General features: G+C 35.0%; 3 protein-coding genes across 3 annotated transcripts; all 3 read right to left on the bottom strand.

The window, feature by feature from the left end:
- Positions 1 to 5,269: 5,269 nt before the first annotated feature.
- On the bottom strand, positions 5,270 to 6,769 carry SAPINGB_P001421 (uncharacterized protein; the record flags this gene model as incomplete). The annotated part of the gene is made up of 1 exon (XM_031996143.1): positions 5,270 to 6,769. One exon carries the CDS (start codon positions 6,767 to 6,769, stop codon positions 5,270 to 5,272), a length of 1,500 nt encoding a protein of 499 aa, XP_031852034.1.
- A 1,511-nt stretch (positions 6,770 to 8,280) lies between these two features.
- On the bottom strand, positions 8,281 to 10,962 carry SAPINGB_P001420 (uncharacterized protein; the record flags this gene model as incomplete). Its single annotated transcript, XM_031996142.1, has 1 exon — positions 8,281 to 10,962. The coding sequence occupies one exon, from the start codon at positions 10,960 to 10,962 to the stop codon at positions 8,281 to 8,283; it is 2,682 nt and encodes an 893-aa protein (XP_031852033.1).
- Positions 10,963 to 11,453: 491 nt separating this feature from the next.
- Positions 11,454 to 17,441, bottom strand: SAPINGB_P001419 (uncharacterized protein; the record flags this gene model as incomplete). The annotated part of the gene is made up of 1 exon (XM_031996141.1): positions 11,454 to 17,441. The coding sequence occupies one exon, from the start codon at positions 17,439 to 17,441 to the stop codon at positions 11,454 to 11,456; it is 5,988 nt and encodes a 1,995-aa protein (XP_031852032.1).
- Between the last annotated feature and the right edge of the window lie 2,194 nt (positions 17,442 to 19,635).

Genomic DNA, 19,635 nt, shown 5'->3' with positions numbered 1-19,635 from the left:
TGCATTACAGCCACTTCATGCAAACACTTGGGTTCCATTAGGGTTAGGATTTATTTTAAAAAAAGGATTGATATATTATTGTTAATTTTTTTTTTTTTTTTTTTTTTTTTTTTGAAATACTTTCCACTAAAGCCTTTTATAATTAAAGAAATTGTTAAAAAAGAAATCCACGGAGTTAATAGCTTACATAGATTTGGTAAATTTTAAAGAGATGGGAGAGGGGGGGGGGAAAGAAAAAAAAATAAATAATTTAGAATAATCACTTATTGTGTTGAGCTTACGTGTAGTAACTTTTGATAATTATCAACTTGTATAAAAAGTAGAACAAGCTTTGTACATGAATGAAATGGTCTAACAAACATTTCTTGATAATGTCGAAAACTAGTTAATTACCGTTTATTTCTACAAACTAAAGGCATTTATTATTTTAAAAAGCGTTTAAATTTAAGATGCATCAATAAGAATATGGTGATATGGTGGTGATAGTGGTTAATTAGAATATTTTAGCGCATATAGGAATCATGAATAATTTTGTTTAAGCTGTATATATTGAGTACTTTTTCAAGTTTACCATTATTTATATAATATAAAAAAATAAAAATAAAAAAAAATAGAAAAAAAAAAAAAGCGTTAAGTTCTTGGTTAAAGAAAATAGATATTTAGCGTTTCATAAACAATAATTTTTATTTTTGAATAGTATTTCTTTATTTAAAAGTATGAGCAATTTTAAAAAATTAAATAATTATGCTCTTTATAATACTTGTTAGGCCTTTTACTAACGATTTTTGCAAATTATTCTGTATATTTATATATATTTCTAAGTGTTGTATATTTAGATAAAAAGGTTATTAAAGGTCACATGACTGGCAATCTGGCCGAGTTGGTCTAAGGCGTAGGATTAAGGTTCCTATCTCTTCGGAGGCGAGGGTTCGAATCCCTCGGTTGTCAAATTCTTTTTGTTTAAATTTTATTTTTATTTTTAAATTTATTCTTATTCTTATTTTTTTTTAAAGGGTCTAAAAGAGTTAAGAGAAAAAAGAAGAGATTTATGCGTAAATATATATAAAGTTATTATTTTACATTGTAAAAAAAAAAAAAAAAAAATCCAGCAAAAAATAAGTGACAGCTTAGAATAGGAATAAAAGCGAGACAGTTTAAAATGAATAAGCGAAGTGGCTATTTCAAAAGAATAACACGTCATTTTTTTAAACTTTTATAATAATTATATTTTAAAAAAAATAAAACTACTAACAATTTATTTAAACGGTTTCTATGCGGTTTTTTATTTTAGTATTTTATTATAATTAAGAGAAAGAAAAAAATTAAAATAAAATAAAATAATTTATTAAAATTCAACGGTCTTTTATAATATAAAATATATATATATATATATAGTTGTTTATTAAATTATATAAATAAAGGGGAATGAAAAAGAAAACTAAAGAGTGAGGCTGGTTAGAAATGAATGACAATGATTTGTTAAAGATTAAAAAAAAAAAAAAAAAAAAAAAAAAGATTTCCAAACAAATGGATATTCAAGTTTTTTTTTTAAGTGAAGATGAAAAAAAAAAAAAAAAAAAAAAGAAGTAGAATGGTGATGGTGGGGGGAGGGAAATCTGTATGAGGAAAATTCAATAATAAAATAAAAAAAAAAAATATTTTTTTAGATAAGCACTTTAAGGTTATATTTTTTTTTTTTTTTTTTTTTTTATATATATAAGCGATAGGGTGACTTTTGTTGTTGTTGTTGACCGTTAAGAAAAAAAAAAAAAAAAAACAAAAAAAAGCCCGTTGATATCTTTGCATCATCATGATGGAAAAATAAAAATAAAAAAAAAAAATAAAAAAAATTATTTCAAAATTAATGGGCTTTGACAAAAATAAGATTCAAATAAAAATAGAAGAATAAAAAAAATTATAAATTTATAAATATATACGAAAAAAAAAAACCCCCCTCAGTATTAATCATTACATTAACATCAAGGGGTGATTTTCTTTTCATTTTAAAACTTGAATATAAAATATGCTTAAAAGATAGTACATATATATATAAAATATAAATAAAAAAAAAAAAAGTATTGAATTCTAGCTTCAATGATATCCCATTTCGGAAATCCCGGAAGAGAGATAAGTTCAGGTGATGATGATATAGTTACAGTACTTACATTATAAGGGGGTAAAAAAAAAAAACCAGAGAGAGGCATTTTGGTATTCAAACTCAGTATTATTTACAGTCAAATAAATGTGATTCTTTATTTTATTTTAATTTTTATTTTTTTTTTTTAAAAGAAATACTTTTTTTTTGTTTAAATTAATTGTTTTTTACTTTTATTTTATACTATATTTTTTCTTTAATTAATTTTTTTTTAACCTTAAAAAAAAGTGAATTTAATTCAATGGGGTTAAGATGTCAAAATTTATGTAACATACTCATAGATTACTTTAGGCACTATGGCCGAGCGGTTAAGGCGAAAGATTAGAAATCTTTTGGGATTTCCCGCGCAGGTTCGAGTCCTGCTGGTGTCGTTAAAGATTTTATTTTTTTGTTTGTTTGTTCGGGTGGTTGTTGTTGTAATTTTTGAATTAATTAAATTTTTGTTTTTGTTTTTTTTATATTTTTAGGTTGTTGTAATTTTTATATTTATATATATATTTTAAAGTAGGCTTTTTTTATTTTTTTTTTTTCTATTTAGTAAAGAAAGAAAAAAATAAAATAAAAATAAAGAAAAAATAAGCGGTTGTAGCTCTCTGCTTTGGTTCTTTGTAGTATTAGTATTAGTATTATAATACTAATACTTGAAAATAAATGGGTGGGAAAATAGAAAAGCTTCACGTGACAAATTAGTCAGGATTGTGTTAAAATTTAGTAAGAATTTAATCAATCTTAGTAATGTTTGTGTTGATGATTATCAAAGAATTCCCAAGATGGTAATTTTTTATGATCGAATTAGGACGAGGAGGAGATAAAAATCAAAATTTCTGGCAGATTTATAAGAAATCGACCATTTTGTTAGGGGCATTTCCCATTTCCCTCCCACGTATTTTCAACAGTGTTAGTAGTATTTATATAAAGATAAGTGAAAGTTGCTTAGAAGGATATTGAAGATATGCTTCTTTTTAAAGTCATTTTTATAAAGAAAATAAAATAAAAAATAAAAATATGACGAAACTTTTTTTTTTTTTTTTTTCAGTTTCCCCGCTTCATTATCTTTAAGATGGAAATTTTCTTTTCTTCTATTTTTTTTTAATTATGATGATGATGATGAAGAAGAAGAAGAAGTGAATTATTCTATTATTTTGTTGTTGAAATCATTGATTATTATTATTATTATTATTATTATTATTATTATTATTATTCTATGCGAGATAACAAATAGTTTTTTTTTTTTTGTTAAAATAATGAAACCACAATAACTAAACAATTGCGCGCTTTTATTTTTGATTTTATTCTGTCATATTTTATTTTATTTTATTTTATTTAATTTGATTGTTTGATTGATTGATTGTTTAATTGTTTAATTGTTTAATTGTTTAATTGTTTAATTGTTTGATTGATTTGTTCTTTTCTTCCACGCATTTTAAAAAAAAAAAAAAATTATTTATTTATTTATTTATTTATTTATACAAATCTATTTGTACATTTTCTTTCTATATTGAATTTTTATTTTTATTTTTCTTTTCTTTTGTTTTTGTTTTTTTTTAAAAAAAAAAAAAAAAAAAAACAATTAAAATTTTCGTGGCGCCATTCTTAATCAAAGTCTTTGGTTTACTACTACCTCTTGAAATGTTTTATATATAAATATAAAGATACCTATTAGTTTGTAATTCTTTTAGTATTTTAGTATATAAATATTTAAATATATATAAATTTTTTTTTTTTTTTTTTCCTTTTCAAAGACTATTCAAATGTCCATCTTAAGAATAAGAAGAAGAAGAAGAAGAAGAAGAAAAAAAAAAAAAATAAATACTACTAATAAATACTACTAATCATCTCTCTCTCTCTTTCTCTCCAGAATTTAAATTTAAATTTAAAAAAATAAAAAATATATATATAAAAAGAAAAAAAAATTTTTTTTTTTTTGTTTAAATAGAAAAAGTTAGTAGAGCCTATCAATGGTCTCCAAATATTTGTTATCTTTTTTTTTTTTTTTAAACAAATGTACATTATTTTTTTTTTCTCTCTCTCCCCCCTTGATTTATTCTTCTATTTTTTTTTTTTTTTTTTTTTTTTTTTTTTTTCTTTTTTTTTTTAAAATCCATCTAATATATTATGCTAACATTACTTATTAAAAAAAAAAAAAAAAAAAAAAAATGACTTTATAATTATTTAAAAAAACTTCAAAAACTTCAAAAACTTCAAAAACTTCAAAAACTTCAAAAACTTCAAAATTTTATTTCTTTCTCTCCACAGTCCAACTCTCCACTGTTCATTCAACTGTTTTTTTTTTTTATTTTTTATTTTTTATTTTTTATTATTTATTATTTTCTTTCTCTCCACATCAAAATCTTGGCACACACGGCTCACCCGTCCCAGTTTTTCACCCGTAAAATGGGATTTTTTTTTTTTCCCTTCTTAGAAAAAGCATAATATAAAAAAAAAAAAAAAAAAAGTATTTAATAAATAAAAAAAGAAAAATTTCAAATTTCAAATTAAAAAAAAAAAAAAAAAAACATAAAAAAAAAAGTTTTATTTATTTATTTTATTTAATTTAATTTATTTATTTATTTATTTTATTTAATTTATTTATTTTATTTATTTATTTTATTTATTTATTTATTTATTTTATTTATTTTATTTTATTTATTTTATTTTCCTCCATATTTTTGTTTCCCCTTCGCTACTAACTAAGATTTTTGCCGAATGACCCGTTAAAAGGGCTGATTTTTAAAATATAAAATATATTAATAAATAAATAATTTTAAATAAATAATTTTAAATAAAAAATTAAAAATTAAAAATTAAAAATTAAAAATTAAAAATTAAAAATTAAAAATTAAAAATGTAGCAAATAATAACAACTTCTTCTTGGCACATGATGAGCAAATGATCGACTTGCCCCATAAAGAAAAGAAAAGAAAAAAAAAATTACAAAAAAGATAAGCCCAAATAGGAGATAAACTGTGTATATATTGTATATTGTATTTTTTATTATTATAAACTAATAGAAGAAGAAGAAGAAGAAGAAAAAAAAAAAAAAAAAAGAAAGAAAACACTAAAAAAACTAAATAAAAACAAAAGTCAATAAAAAAAAATCAATCAATAATGCCCTTACTCTTCTGCCTTTTTGGTATCAAGATCACTAGAACTTTTACCAGTAGCAGCACCAGCACCAGCAGCACCACCACCAGGAGGTGTATTGATTCCAGGTGTAATGGCACCTTGGTCAATAGGTGTCATACCTGCAATACCAGGTGTATCCAGACCCTTCTCCTCAAGGTCATCATCCTGCTCACCAATCTCAGTAAAATCAATACCCAAGTTCTCCTTATCTTCATCTAAACGAACATGTAAAAATGGAATTCGGTTCATGACCATCAAAATAGTTGTAGAAATGCCAAAAGACCAGGCCAAAATTGATACTGAACCTGACAACTGATAACCCAGTTGCTTCCAGTGGTGATTAATCCAACCACCTTTAATCTCAGTACCATCTAATGCGGCCACATAGTCAGCAGCAAATAAACCAGTCATAAAACTACCCAAAAATCCACCAACTCCATGAAGGGCAAACACATCAAGACCATCATCAATACGGAACAAGTGTTTAAGAGAAGTAGCATAATTACAACCAATGGCAGTGACCATTCCAATAGGCACAGCAAAATAAACTGGAACAAAGCCAGCAGCAGGAGTAATGCCTACAAGACCGGCAACAGCACCGGAGCACATACCAATAGTAGTCCACTTACGCTCAAAGCGGAAGTAATCAACAAGAAGCCAAGTAATGGCACCACAGGCAGCAGCCAAATTAGTATTAAAAAGAGCATAAGCAGAGCGAATAGATGCATTACCAGTGGAACCACCATTAAATCCAAACCATCCAAACCACAAAAATACAGTTCCGAAAACTGCAGATGTGACCGAGTGGGGCTTAAAAGTGGGGAGCTTATTTGAATCAGTGGAGGGGTCTCTACGTTTGCCACATACAAAAGCATAAGCCAATGCACCGGCACCAGAAGCCATGTGGACAGGACCGCCACCAGCATAATCAAGAGAACCAAGAACAACAAGCCAACCTTTAGGACCCCAAGTCCAGCATGCAACTGGAGAGTAAACAATGGTCATCCAGATGAAAAGATATACCATCATGGGACCCAAACGAGCACGTTCATGAGCACCACCTACCATAATCATACCGGTAACACAAGCAAACATACCTTGGTAGAAGCAAAAGAGGATATCAGGAAGAGCTGTGACAACAGAGGGAGCACCTAGAACGTCCATAAGACAAAAGTTATTCATTTTGCCGAGGAAAGCACCACCATGGTGAGAAAAGGTAAGAGAATAACCCCAAAAGAACCATTCAAAGCCAATGAGGCCAGCTGCCATGATTGACATCCATAGTAATGAGACAGCATTCTTTTTACGTGAAAGACCTGAGTAAAGAAGACCAACACCTGGAATCATGATCCATACAAGGGCACTTGAGACCATGATCCAGGCCATATCTGCACGATCAAATTGTTGGTTGAGATCGACGGTGAGAGAGTCTCCGCCGGTGCCGGTTCCTGTAAGACCGGCGGTTGTTGAGGCATCTGCGTCACTCATTATAGATATATATATATATATATGTATATAAATGTGATGAGTGAATATTATTAAAAAGGTTGATTAAATAAGTTATAGAAGAAGAAGAAGAATAGTATAAAGATGATGGAGGAAGTATTAAAATATATAATAGAAAATATAAAATATAAAAAAATAAAATTGAGGAAATTTGAAGACCTTTTATATTTTTTTTTTTTTTTTTTTTTCCCCTTCTTACTCAATTGTGAAAAAAAAACAAAAAAAATAAAATATAATTTGAAGTTATACTTTTTCTTTTTTCTTTTTTTTTTTTTTTTTTTTTTTTTTTTTTTTTTAGGAGAAGAAATTCTAGTGGGGGAATAGGGAAGAGCCATAACTATATTTTTATTTTTATTTTTATTTTCAAGTGTGTCATAGGGAAGAAGAAAAAAATGTCTATGGTTTTGTTTGTTTGTTTGTTTGTTGGTCGTTGGTTGTTGTTGGTTGTTGATTGACACACACTGATTACCCAAATAGGCAATTGCGCTCAGCTTATCGATAGACGGCCGATACGCCTATCAGTGACGGACCGGCCATGCAATTGTCCTAAATGGGTATTGTGTTTTTGTGAGTTGGCTGGTTGGTGGTGACTTTTTTTTTTTTTAAGGGCCACAAAAAAATAAAATAAAATAAAATAAAACTAAGAGCAATTGAGGCATCTTTTTTTTTTTATTTTATTTATTTTTTATTTATTTTTTATTTATTATTCTGTCTGTCTGTTTGGCTGGCTAGCAAAAAGCCGCGATAGACTTTATTTTATTTTATTTTTTATTTTATTTTATTTTGATTGTTTAAAAGACTTTTTTTTTTTTTTTTTTTTTTTTTTTTTAACTTTTATTTAAGATTGTTTGAATCAGTTTTTTTTTTTTTTAAGGGATACAAAATAGAAAATAGAAATATTTCAATCATCAAAAAACAAAAAGAAAATTTATTTATTTAGTTATTTCTATTTATTTAGTTATTTCTACTTTAATTTATTTATTTAATTTATTTAATTTATTTAATTTATTTAATTTATTTAATTTATTTAATTTATTTAATTTATTTAATTTTATTCAACCGTTCCTTTTTACTCTCACCGTTATGTGTGAAATCATTATTTATACCACCTCAGATACACACACAAAAAAAAAAAATTCTTGCCTTATTTTTTTTTTTTTTTTTTTTTTTTTTTTACCCACTCCATAACCAGCCTTATAAAAACTTGCATTAAAAAAAAAAAAAAAAAAAAAAATTTCTTCAGTTGTTGTTGTTGCTCTTAGATTTTATTTTTATTTTAAATAATTTAAATTAATTAAATTAATAATATTTTAATAATTTAATATTTTAATAATAATTTAATTATTTTAACTTTTTTTTTAATTATTTCAATCAGTTTAACTATTTTAACTATTTTAACTATTTTAACTATTTTAACTATTTTAACTATTTTAACTATTTTAACTATTTTAACTATTTTAACCATCATTTCTCACCCCTTCCCCCCTTCCCCATCAAACTACCGAAGGAACTTCCTGTACAATGTAGAACAACAAATAAGCCTTCTTTTCAAGAACTTGCGATATCCCAATCGTCGTCACCATCGCATCATCAAAGTGGAACCACCTACCACTACTTGTCTTCATCATACAAGTATAATGCCCAGTGTTAAGCGAGCCCTGATGACAAACAACCCCAAACAACTCATAAAGTAATTGTCCTTTTTCTCCCCTTTCTCTCTTTTGGCCTTTCTCGGCTTCCTCCTCTTCCTCCTCCTCCTCCTTCTCCTCCTCATCAACATTTCTACCAACTGTATATTTAGCCATATCCAATACAAGAGGAAACTTCACATGCGTATCAATCTTGGCGGACGCCCCAGTATGCGAAAACCTCTTCAACTGAATCGCAAGAACTGCAGGAACTCGTCTCAATCGTAACGTCTTTTCAATCTGTCGCCGTGCTCCACCACAAGCTGCACCACTACACGTAAATGTAGCATCTAACCGTTCCCCACTCGTAAACCGATCAAGACATTCCTCCAATGTTGTACAACATGATGATCCTCCAACTTCCCCAGGTGTCCCAGCCCTCGAACTATTGCTACCCTCCGGTGTTTTCCCCTTAACCCCGACTCCAACTCCAACTCCTACTCCTACTCCTCCACCAGTTCCTCCACCAATTCCTCCACCAATTCCTCCATTAGTTCCTACTCCAATACCTCCTCCAATACCTCCTCCAATACCCCCTCCCCCCACTTCAGCACGACTCTTGGCAACAACAGCCGCTCCAACATCTAATGACAAGTCCATAATCGGATCAACAACCGTACTTGATACAGTCCCACATTCCTGACACACTATCCGACTCTCCAACTCTCCACAAAATGTCCGATGTGCAACACACCCACACTTTTGAATTTGTACATCTTCAACTTTCCGCATCACTTCTGGAACATCAACCCCCCTAGGTAACCCAATCTCTCGTAATGCAGCTCGTGTGCCCTGCGCAAATACCAAAGAATCATAATGTGACGCATGTAATTCATTTAAAACAACTTGCAGAAACTCGTGCGCATCTTGTTGAGTGTTCCCCCCCAAAGATCGCTTAATCTGCCAAGCCGTCGTCAAAAGTTCCGTCGGCCCAAACCCTGCAACAGATGACGACGTGAAAAACTCAGTGAAAACCTCGTCCAGCGAGCACGACAAACAGTTCATCGACACGTTCGGATCAATCACCGCCTTGTTGGGAACAATCCCGCTCCCTCCTCCTTTGCTCCCAACACCCTCCTCACTCATCGTATCCCCACTACCACCACTAGATGAAGACCCAGATCCTGACCCACTACTATTCCCATTCTCTCCACTACCATTGCCATTGCCATTGCCATCTCCCTTATCATCTCCTCCTCCTGATCCTCCTCCTGATCCTGATCCTGATCCTGATCCTGATCCATTAGCACCCTTCACATGGCTTCCACACCGTAACCCCCGCTCGTGGCCCCCTGACAAGTAAAAGTTGCGCACAAGTGGATTGTGTACAAGCGCCTGAAATATCACAGACATAAAACATGTAGACCCCATATTGTAGAACCCCCGTAATGCTGACGTCGCCTGATAGGCTGGCAATAATGCCTTATTCTGAACAATCGAGTACCCGGGCCCCAACTCTCTCAAGTACCGAACCGCCCGACGCTTCTCTCGTTGCTTGCTAATCAACCCGCCTTCTTTCCCCTCTTCCTCTTCATCAACTTCACCTTCACCATCCTCATCCTCTTCTTCTTCTTCTTCTTCTTCTTCTTCATCTTCCTCTTCATCCTCTTCATCATCATCAACAATAGCTGACCCCCCATCTTCTTCCTTAGCCAACACCTTACCCGTCCGGAGCCCAGCACCTCGAGCTAATGACAATGGGCCGTGTCGTAATACAGACCCCCCAGGAAGCCTCCGTATCCCTCGCTCCAAGTGTTGTCGGATCTTCTCCACCCGAACAGCCTCAAACGTCGCATCAAAAACATAGTCCCCGCACCCGCCACAAAATAACATACTCTCGCCACCTGCAACAAGATCAACCGCAAGAGCATGCATCGACCGCCCAGCATGCTCCCGCCAATGTGTTCCACACCCAATAAATGCACACTCCAAACAACAAAGTATCGCAGACCCCCCAGCTCCACATTCCCTACACTTGAGCCCTAGTGCCCGCCGTCCAATCCGTGCCTCCTCCGTATCATCTACCGATCCTGTATTACTTGACGATGCTGCTGCTGCTGCTGCTGCTGCTGCTTTAGCTTGTGCTGCTGCTGCTGCTTTGGCCTGTGCTGCTGCCGCCGCTTTGGCTTGCGCTGTTCCTTTCTTAACTTTAGTCTTCTTCATCGGCACAGTACCACCTCCTTCCCCACCTGCCTTTCGTTTAGACCCGTTGGCCCGTCCTGAAACATTCGCAGCCCCAACAATAGCTCCTACACTTCCACTGGCCCCAGTCACTGCCCCCCTAGCTGAGGCATGCGCCCGCGCAAGACATAACCGTACCGCTAGCTCGTATGCCCGCAAGATCTGCGGCCGCTTAGTAGATTCGTGAAGAGCCGCACGCGTGTGCTTGCACCCGTACGTCGCATACCCAGTCGCCAATGGCGCTCCCACACCGGTGATTTGACTCGCCGGCGTCCGCGTTGCAATCTGGGCCTTTGTGGGTGCCATTCTATGTGTGATGTTTTGTTCTCTTTTTTAATTATCTATCGCAAAAATATAATAACAATAAAAATAATGATAATAAGAATAAGAATAAGAATAATAATAATGGATGTGCTGTAATTAAACAAAAACTTGTTGGTGCTCTCGAATTTTTCACCGCCAATTGTAATTACACAACATTATTGCAACAAATTATTCATTATTCATTAGACATTAGACATTTAATTTTTTTGATTTTTTTATACAACCAGAATTTATTAAAAAAATTACATTTATATATAGAGATTTATAGCCAACAAATGAATCCAAGAGATTTTTTTTTTTTCCATTATTTTATTTATATCCTTTAATTTTTTTTTTTTTAAAAAATTTTTTATTCCAAATTTATTTTTTTTTTCCAAACTAATTTTTAAAATATATAGGGTGATGATGATGACGTTTAAAGAGGAAAAGATTATTGTAGCGACATTAAGAGGGTATGATAATAAACACTTCGCTCAAGGCTTGGTGCTGTAGTTGGTAAGAGGAGGAGTGGTGGTGAGAATTGTGGAAGGAGCCCTAGCACCAGTATCATTGTTATCAACACCAAGTCTCCATCTAGGCTGGAAAAGACCATCGGCAAACTGAGGAAGATTGTCTGAAATGGTTGAGGTGTTGAGATTCTTGCCGGCAACCGAAGGAGCAATGCACACAATAAGGAAAATAAGAAGAATACCAAAGTAAAGAGTAGCATACTTCTTAACCATTCTCTTACGAAGCTTGGTCTGCTTAAGAGAGAAAATGGGAGGTCGGATCTGGCGAGAAGGTCTCAGCCAAAAGAGAAGCATCGAGTGCCATCTGTCAATCATGGGGAAAATAAGCATGGGCAACTGCAAAAAGAGCAAGCAGTGTCCGAGAATGAAATCAGCAGCAAAGTAAACAGACTCGGAAATCTTGCAAACAAACTCACGGAAAGGTTGAGTCATAGTCATCCAACCAAGCTTAGCTCCATACCATTTACCAGACCACCAAGCACGGTTGGAATTGTCATTCTTAAACTCACGGGTAAGCATAGTAGCAATCATAACCTTAAGGATAAGACGCTGGCAAGCAATGCAAGTAATCATACCCAAAAGAGCAGGAGTCCAAACAAAACTCTGAAGAAGCCACATAATAACAAAGAAGACAACGTAGATAATGACAGAGATACCGTGAGCAATACCAGCCATAACCGCAGAGGTGTTATTGCAGCACATGCCAAGAAGAGGACCAGCACAGCACGAGATAAAGACAAGAACCATGAGAGCACCAGCGTTAATGACAATAGGAGCAAGAGTGCAAATAACAATACGCAATACAGAGTTGACAGGCTTGGCATCAGTGATACCATTCTGGGCATTGATAAATGTGTAAGGGACAAAAGCGGCACCAGCAGTAACAGCAGGAATCAAAAACTCAGTAAAGAACAAGTTAAAGAAGGGGGTTCTAGGAACATCACCAGCAGCCTTTTCAGAAGGATCACCAGTCACACGTCGCTTGAAACCAGTAATTCTGCTTCTAGTCAATCTAACATAACCAATCCAAGAATTGCGGTGCCACTTATTGTTACCACGGGAAAGCCAGCGAATGTAGTCTCTATAGTCGATAAAGAAATCGGTCCAAGAAAACTGGTGAGGATTGTAAAGGAAGGGAGAGATACACATAGCAGAAAGTGTAATGTAGAACCAAAGAAGAGCAGGTTGCCACATTGAAATAGTAGCAAACAACAACATAAAGAACGCTCTACCACCTAAATAAATAGAATCACCAGCAAATCTCGAATACAAAACGGAAAAGGGGATACGAGCAGTAGCAAGACCTCTACCAGTGGAGATATAACGGGCACCACCAAAGGCCAAATCCATAAGCAAAGAGTGAGCATAAATCTGACACACAAACACTTCAAAGAAGGGCGAGAGAGAGGCAAAGTGACGAGCAAAACGAACCATAGCGCGCCACAAACCACGCTCAATCAATTCCTGGACAACAAGAGGGATAAAGGCAATGAAAAAGACAATAAAGATGGAAAGAATACATCTCTTGACCCAGTCAAGAGTAGGCTGGAGATTGTAGCAGCCAGTGGGGACATGAGGATCAGAAATAGGCTTATTGCGGTCGTAAATACAGATGATGGACTGATTAGCAAGAGCACCAATATTGAGCAGAGTAAGCATAAAGAACTGGACAGAAACAATAATAAACAAGTTATTAATGTGGAAACCAGGGTGAGCGTAAAAGAAGGAAAGGAAACGATCCAGGGGGAGCTGAGTACCAAGGTAATAGTATTCACGAGACAAAATCTGTTCACCCATACCAGTACCAATCTTTGTTGTAAAGTTAAGAATGGAGCCAAAACCTAAATCACGACCTTTACCACATTGGTAGTATTCACAGTGTTTAATGCGTCCACCACGGCAAAGGGCAGTCATACCAGCATAAATATCTTCGTTCAAGTGCAGACCCTTTTGAGCCTTGGAAACACCACCACGAGTCGTCATGAAAATACCATTCAGGAAATCCGGGTGACCATAATGCAGCTTACCACCAATCTGAGCAAGAGTACGCGAAAAGAGGGTACCGAATGTTTGTTCCTTACCGGCAGCAACATCACCAAGAATACCAATGTTTTCAGAGAAAATGTATTCACGGGCACCAAGAATAGCAACGGGGTAAGTGGCCTTGTGAGATTCACCAGATGTAGACGAGGGGAGACGAGGAGTGTAAGGGTTGGTAGGCTCAACATTAAGCTCTTCAAACTCAGCCAAAACAGAACGAATCTTAAGACATTCTTCCAAATAGTTATCCTGATTGGCATCAACAAGCTGAATGTATTCACCACGGTAAAAGATAAGAGCATGATTCTGGTTATCAGACTTACCATCACCAAGAATAGGGTTACCAGAAAGCTGAACACGGAACTTGGGACGGCGGCGACCATTCTCCATAATCTCACAGTGACCATCAATAAGAGCAGAGAAGAGACGGGGTTCTTCACCTTCATTCTCAGGGGGTTCCTCATCAAGGTAAGCAATTTGAAGATCAGGGTAAGCGCGGAGCAAAAACTCAGTGTTTTCCATTTCCTCAGGCTTGAACTTGGTGAGACGTTGCATAGAAACAACAAACTTGAACTTTCTGCGGGCCATACGCTCAAGCTCACGCTCAAGCTTTTCAGTGTTACCACCAAACATTTGGACGACCTCAGGGTTTTCAACACGGTAAAGAAGCTTAATGGCACGAGAGTAGTTCATAAAGCCAGAAACAGTACGGTACAGAGTTTGGGAACGGAGAGAGGCCCAAATACGGGTACGAAGAGTGTACTCGGGAGCAGCAGACTTGAAACCAATGCAGTAAAAGGGCAAGTCATCAATCTTACTCTTGATGGAATCCTTTTCTTCGCCATCTTTATCCAAACCGTCTGTAGAGCCATTACCACCATAAGAAGAAGTTTCTTCAGCCAAAATCTTAGTATCCTTGACAAAGCAGTCCCATTCAATAGGATAAAGCTGTTTGAGATATTCCAAGAGGGTAACACGAGAGAACTGGTCATCTTCACGGATAATCTCACGAAGAGAAAGCAAAATCTTTTCAGAGTAGTGAGGAACGAAAACAGTAAAGGTGGGCATATTGTCAACAGGAAGAGGTTCAGGAATAGGAGTAGAAAGAGACTGGGCAAAGAAAGAAATACGTCTCTCAGCTTCAGAGTTCTTGGGGAAAAACTCAGAATCAATTTGGTTATCGTCTTGGGAAACGAAAAAGGTAGGGGCACGGAGAGTGCGCTTGCCTTCAACCTCAGAGGGGACTTGGTGATACAAAAGCTTTTGAACGTGATCAATGGCCAGCAAGTGCTCACGGTACATGGAAATGACAATGGCGTTCCAAATCTGGGAAATCAAAACCTTAGGCTTGTACTTGATTTCCATATCAGTAGTGGCAAGAATCTTAGAGTAGATACGCTTGGGGAGACGAGAAAAGATATTTCTCCAAGGAGTCAAGATAGAAATACCAAGGTAAAAGGAACGGCCAACAGAGAAAATGGTGTTGCAAATAATGTACCAAAGATAGGTATCGAGGAAGAAAAGAACCAAATCCATAACGTACATAAAGGCCAAAGTGATACGAGCTTGCTGACGGCAAAGAACATCACCCCACCAAACTTCACCAGTACATCTAGTCATAACCATGGTGGACAAATCACGGGCAGGATCTCTAAGAGAAAGAATCAAAAAGAAGTAAGATTCAACCATCTTAGCGGTGAAGACACAAATCCAAAGACCAAAAGACATCCACATATCATTACCCTTAAGACGGGCAAAGGAGGCGGTAAAAGTCTGAGAAGCAACATATTGACGGACATTTTTCGACTTGAGGTAACTTCCAAAAAGGCCACCAAGGGGCATGATGGAAAAAAAGAGGAAAGTAATGACGGCAATGAAGAACTGAAGAATGGAAACACAGTAAGCAGAATAACTCTTAGTGTGGATACCAATATAACCAAAAATGTAAATAGCCGGGGCAAGGTTGATACAGAGAATAATAATCAAAAACATAAGACGGCGAGTCAAATGCTGAGCGCCGGCCCACTTTCTAGGAACAAAGGCCCATTCAGAAATAGTAGCAAGAATTTGGATAAGAGTACAGACAATACCAGCGATACCAGATGCACACCATCTAGAGTGGGCAAGGGGCTGTGTATTTTGAAGTTGAATGTAATTCTTAGTGTAAAGGGTGGGGGAGTTGTAAGCCATGTAAAACCAATACATAGTGATGTGAATGACCCAAATACGGTTAAAGTTGACAGCCAAATGAAACCAAGAACGGGTTTCACGGTAAGTCTTGAAGAAGACCTTTTTCCAGATAACCTCACCGAGTTTACCATAGCGTTGAGAATTTGGAACATCAACGAGACGGGTACCATCTTCCAAGACAATGCGCTCAATGCCCTCAGGGTACCAAAAGAGTTGGTTGATATCATCGTAACCAACAATCTTATTGTGGTCTTTTTCACGCTTGACAAACTTGCCGTCAAGGATTTCGTAACTTTGGTCACGGATATAGTGGTAAAGAGGGGTGATAATACGGTTAAGGTAGTCACCTTCCTCAATGGGCTCGGTGCGCTGCTGGCACTCAGGGGACAAGAAGTAGTCATCTGCACACTTGAAAATGAAACAAAGACACTCTGGGGTGAAACGGACCTGGTTGGCCTCACCCCAGATACAGAGGTAAAGGGCAATTTGGCGGGCACGTTCGTGTTGCGACATGACATTCATGCGGTTTCTCCATCTAAACTCAGCAGCCTCGAGAGAGTTGTCACCTTCGAGAATCTCCAAAGCGGCTTGTGTATTGTCAACATCAGTGGCTTCCTCAACCTCCTTCTTCTTAGACTTTTTAGTTTTCTTCTTGGCCTTTTTGTTTGTCTTGCCAATCGACATATTTCTAAAGCCGACTTCATCGTCAAGATCAAGCTGGGCAGCAAAGTACCACTTCTTGTAGTTGGCATTGTCACCACCAATGTAGTCAGCGTGGAGAGAAAGAAGGGCTTGGTTAGGAGTCATTCTGGAGGATCTAGAGTCGAGGAGCGTCATAAAGTGATCGTACATGTTACGCATAGAGTCTCTTTGGAAGCCAAACTTGTTGGCAAGGTCAATGAAAATGTCTTCAATTTCTTCCTTGGAGAGGGGGATTTGATTCTCCGAGGTCCAAGCCGGATAGGGTTCTCTAGAACGCTGGCCAGCAGGGAGAGCATTGGGATACTCGAGGCCATAGACAGGGGTAGAAGCACCAGAGGATCTAGCGCCGTTATAGGATACCTGAGAGGAAGCAGCGGTGCGGTAGGCTTGACGAGAACCTGCGTCGGGGCCATAAGCAGAGTTGCTGTCCTGGAGAGACTCCATACCAGACTGGGGGAGGTAATTGTTGCGGGGGTCCATATTGCCGCCATATCCCATTTCGGATGTGCTGCGAGCCGGGGTTCCGGAAAAGTCCGAGTAGGTTTCGGAGCCTTCGTCGGATTCAAGACGCTTTGAGGGGACACCGGGCTGCTGGTAGCCGCCGTAGCGGGTTTGACCTTGGCCCTGGCCTTGTTGCATTTGCTGCTGCATCTGCTGGTGCTGTTGGGAGGAAGTAGCATAAGGATCGACTGGGCCGGCGGCATAGGCGTCGTCAGCGTAACCATTGTCATCTACATACTGTTGTTGATGGGGGTTTTGTTGGTAGTAGTAGTCCTCATCTCTGTAGTATCCGCCTGCGGCAGCCTGTTGATCCTGGTCGTCATAATACTGCTGGCCATGAGTTTGTTGGGAGTAGCCAGTGTTTGAATATTGAGAGTCCTGATCCTGGTAACCAGCTTGAGAGTGTTGCTGTTGTTGTTGTTGTTGAGCATTTGGGTTATTGTAGTCATAATAAGCGTCCTGCTGGCCACTTGCGTAGTGGTCGTCGTCATAGGACGGCTGCTCGTAGTTTTTAGACATCTATTTGATGATTGGTTAGAATTATTTCAAAAGAGAGAAATGAAATAAATAAATAAAAAAAAAAAAAGGGGGGGAGAGAAAAAGAAGTTGAAAATGAAAAAATAAAATAATTGAGAATGGAGGCTGCGCAATCCTAAAAATATAAATTTCTAGGAGAGACAAAAAAAAATTCCTTGTATCAAAAGAAAAAAAAAAAAAAGACATTTTGTTGGAATTTTAAATATATTTTTATTTTATTTTTGGGTGGAAAAAGCTGGTTGGTTTGAGTGTTGCTTAATAATGTAACTGAGTAGTATTTTCAAATGGACAAAACCACGTAACGATAATTCTGGTTGAAAAAAAAAGACATGCACCAGGCAATAACAACAGCACACCAAAAATAAAAATAAAAAAAAGGGCCCAGCCGTTCATAAAACGCCCAGTACACATCAAAATAAAAAAAAAATATTATATATATATAACACCTCCTTGGTTGAAAGAAAAAAAAAAGTAGACTGAGAAGAGATAAACAAGATACTTACATTGTCTTAACGGGCAGTGAAAGGATTAGAGAAAGACCTGCTTAATAGAGGTTTTTGTGGTGTGGGAAGAGAAGGTTGTAAAAGGACTTGTTGAAAACCAAATCAGGGTATCCAAAAATAAAGAGAAAAAAAAAAACTTTAGATGTTGTTGAAGGTTGAATTATAAACTTTGATAGAATTTATGTTGGGAAAGACAATAAACGAATGTAACAAAGAGACTTATTAATTAATCATTCAATATGGGAATGAAAAAAAAAAGATTAAAAGAAAATATTTGCCAAAGAATTGATACAGCTAGAAAGATTATTAGATTAAGAAGATCTTAAGAGTGTATATATAAACAAGACGATGGCAATGTGGTTGTGTTTAAGAAAGTGATAAAAAGAGAAAGAAGGAAATGAAGTTGGTTTCTTGGTGATATATAAGAGTGTTAGAGATCGCCACTAGCGGTCTATAATTAATTAATTGATGAAGATGAAGATGAAGATGAAGATGAAGATGAAGATGAAGATGAAGGTAGATGATAATGGATGGTTGAATTAAGTGGTGATTAGATGGGTCTTCTTTTTTTTCTCTTTATCAGAGTAATTTAAAGAGGGAAAATCTTGATATTCTAAGAAAAAAAAAAAAAAGGAAAAGAAGAAGAAGAAAAAGAAGAAGAAGAGAAGAAGAAAAAGTTTCTAAAAAAAAAAGTTTCTAAAAAAAAAAAAGAGAGAAATTCAGGACTTTTAAAGGGATGGATTAAAGTTGGGAAAATAGTTTCGGTTTATTTATATTTTTTTATTTTATTTTTTGATAGATAAAAATAATTCCTGTTAAATAATATATATAGAGAGAGAAAAGGATTCCTAAATTATTACATTTTATATCTAAATATTGTAACAAATACTTTATTATGTACAAAAATAAACAACAACAACCCTTTGGTAGGGGAAAATAAAATAAAAAATAAAAAATAAAAAATAAAATAAAATAAAATAAAATAAAATCTGGCGGCGGCCTCCTTCAAGAGGGACTTTTTTTTTTTTTTTGAATGAGCGTGTGCTTTTCAAATAATAATAAAATACTTCAATAAAAGTACCAAACAAAAGACGTGCTCCATACAAATTCTTCTTTGAACTGATGGTGGGTTTATATTAAACAAATAGTTATATATATATATATATATATATAAATGATTGACAGGGCAAAGGGTTTCTTTCATTCAAAAATTTTTTTTAAGGTTTCTTTTTTTCTTTTTTTTTTTCATCAATAAACAAACAAACAAACAAACAACGGAGCAATGGAAATAAAGATTTTTAATTTTATAGCATTAAATAATTCTAAGACAAGTAAAAGTTGATTTAGTATTTTGTATAAAAAGCTTTCGGATATTTAAACATCCTTTGAATAAAGAACTCGTATTAAAAGAAAAAAAGAAGCCAAAAGTCTCTTGGTGTGTACAAAAGAAAAATGTCGGGACGAAGGCTTTTAGTTGTTGTTGCCACTCCTGCTGCTACTATTACTATTACTATTACTATTACTATTACTATTACTATTACTATTACTACTACTATTGATGCTGTTGCTGCTTTTTGTGCTGCAAGCCTTGAAGCAGCAGCACAAAAAGCAGCAACAACAACAACACAGGCTCAGCCCACCATAAAGATACCTCTTTTGTCACCAAAAACGCA

This window comes from Magnusiomyces paraingens (assembly GCF_902498895.1).
Source record: "Magnusiomyces paraingens strain CBS 517.90 genome assembly, contig: contig1, whole genome shotgun sequence".
NCBI lineage: Eukaryota > Fungi > Ascomycota > Dipodascomycetes > Dipodascales > Dipodascaceae > Magnusiomyces > Magnusiomyces paraingens.
Note: the sequence above shows the minus strand (reverse complement) of the source record. Positions and strands in the feature narration are given on the sequence as shown.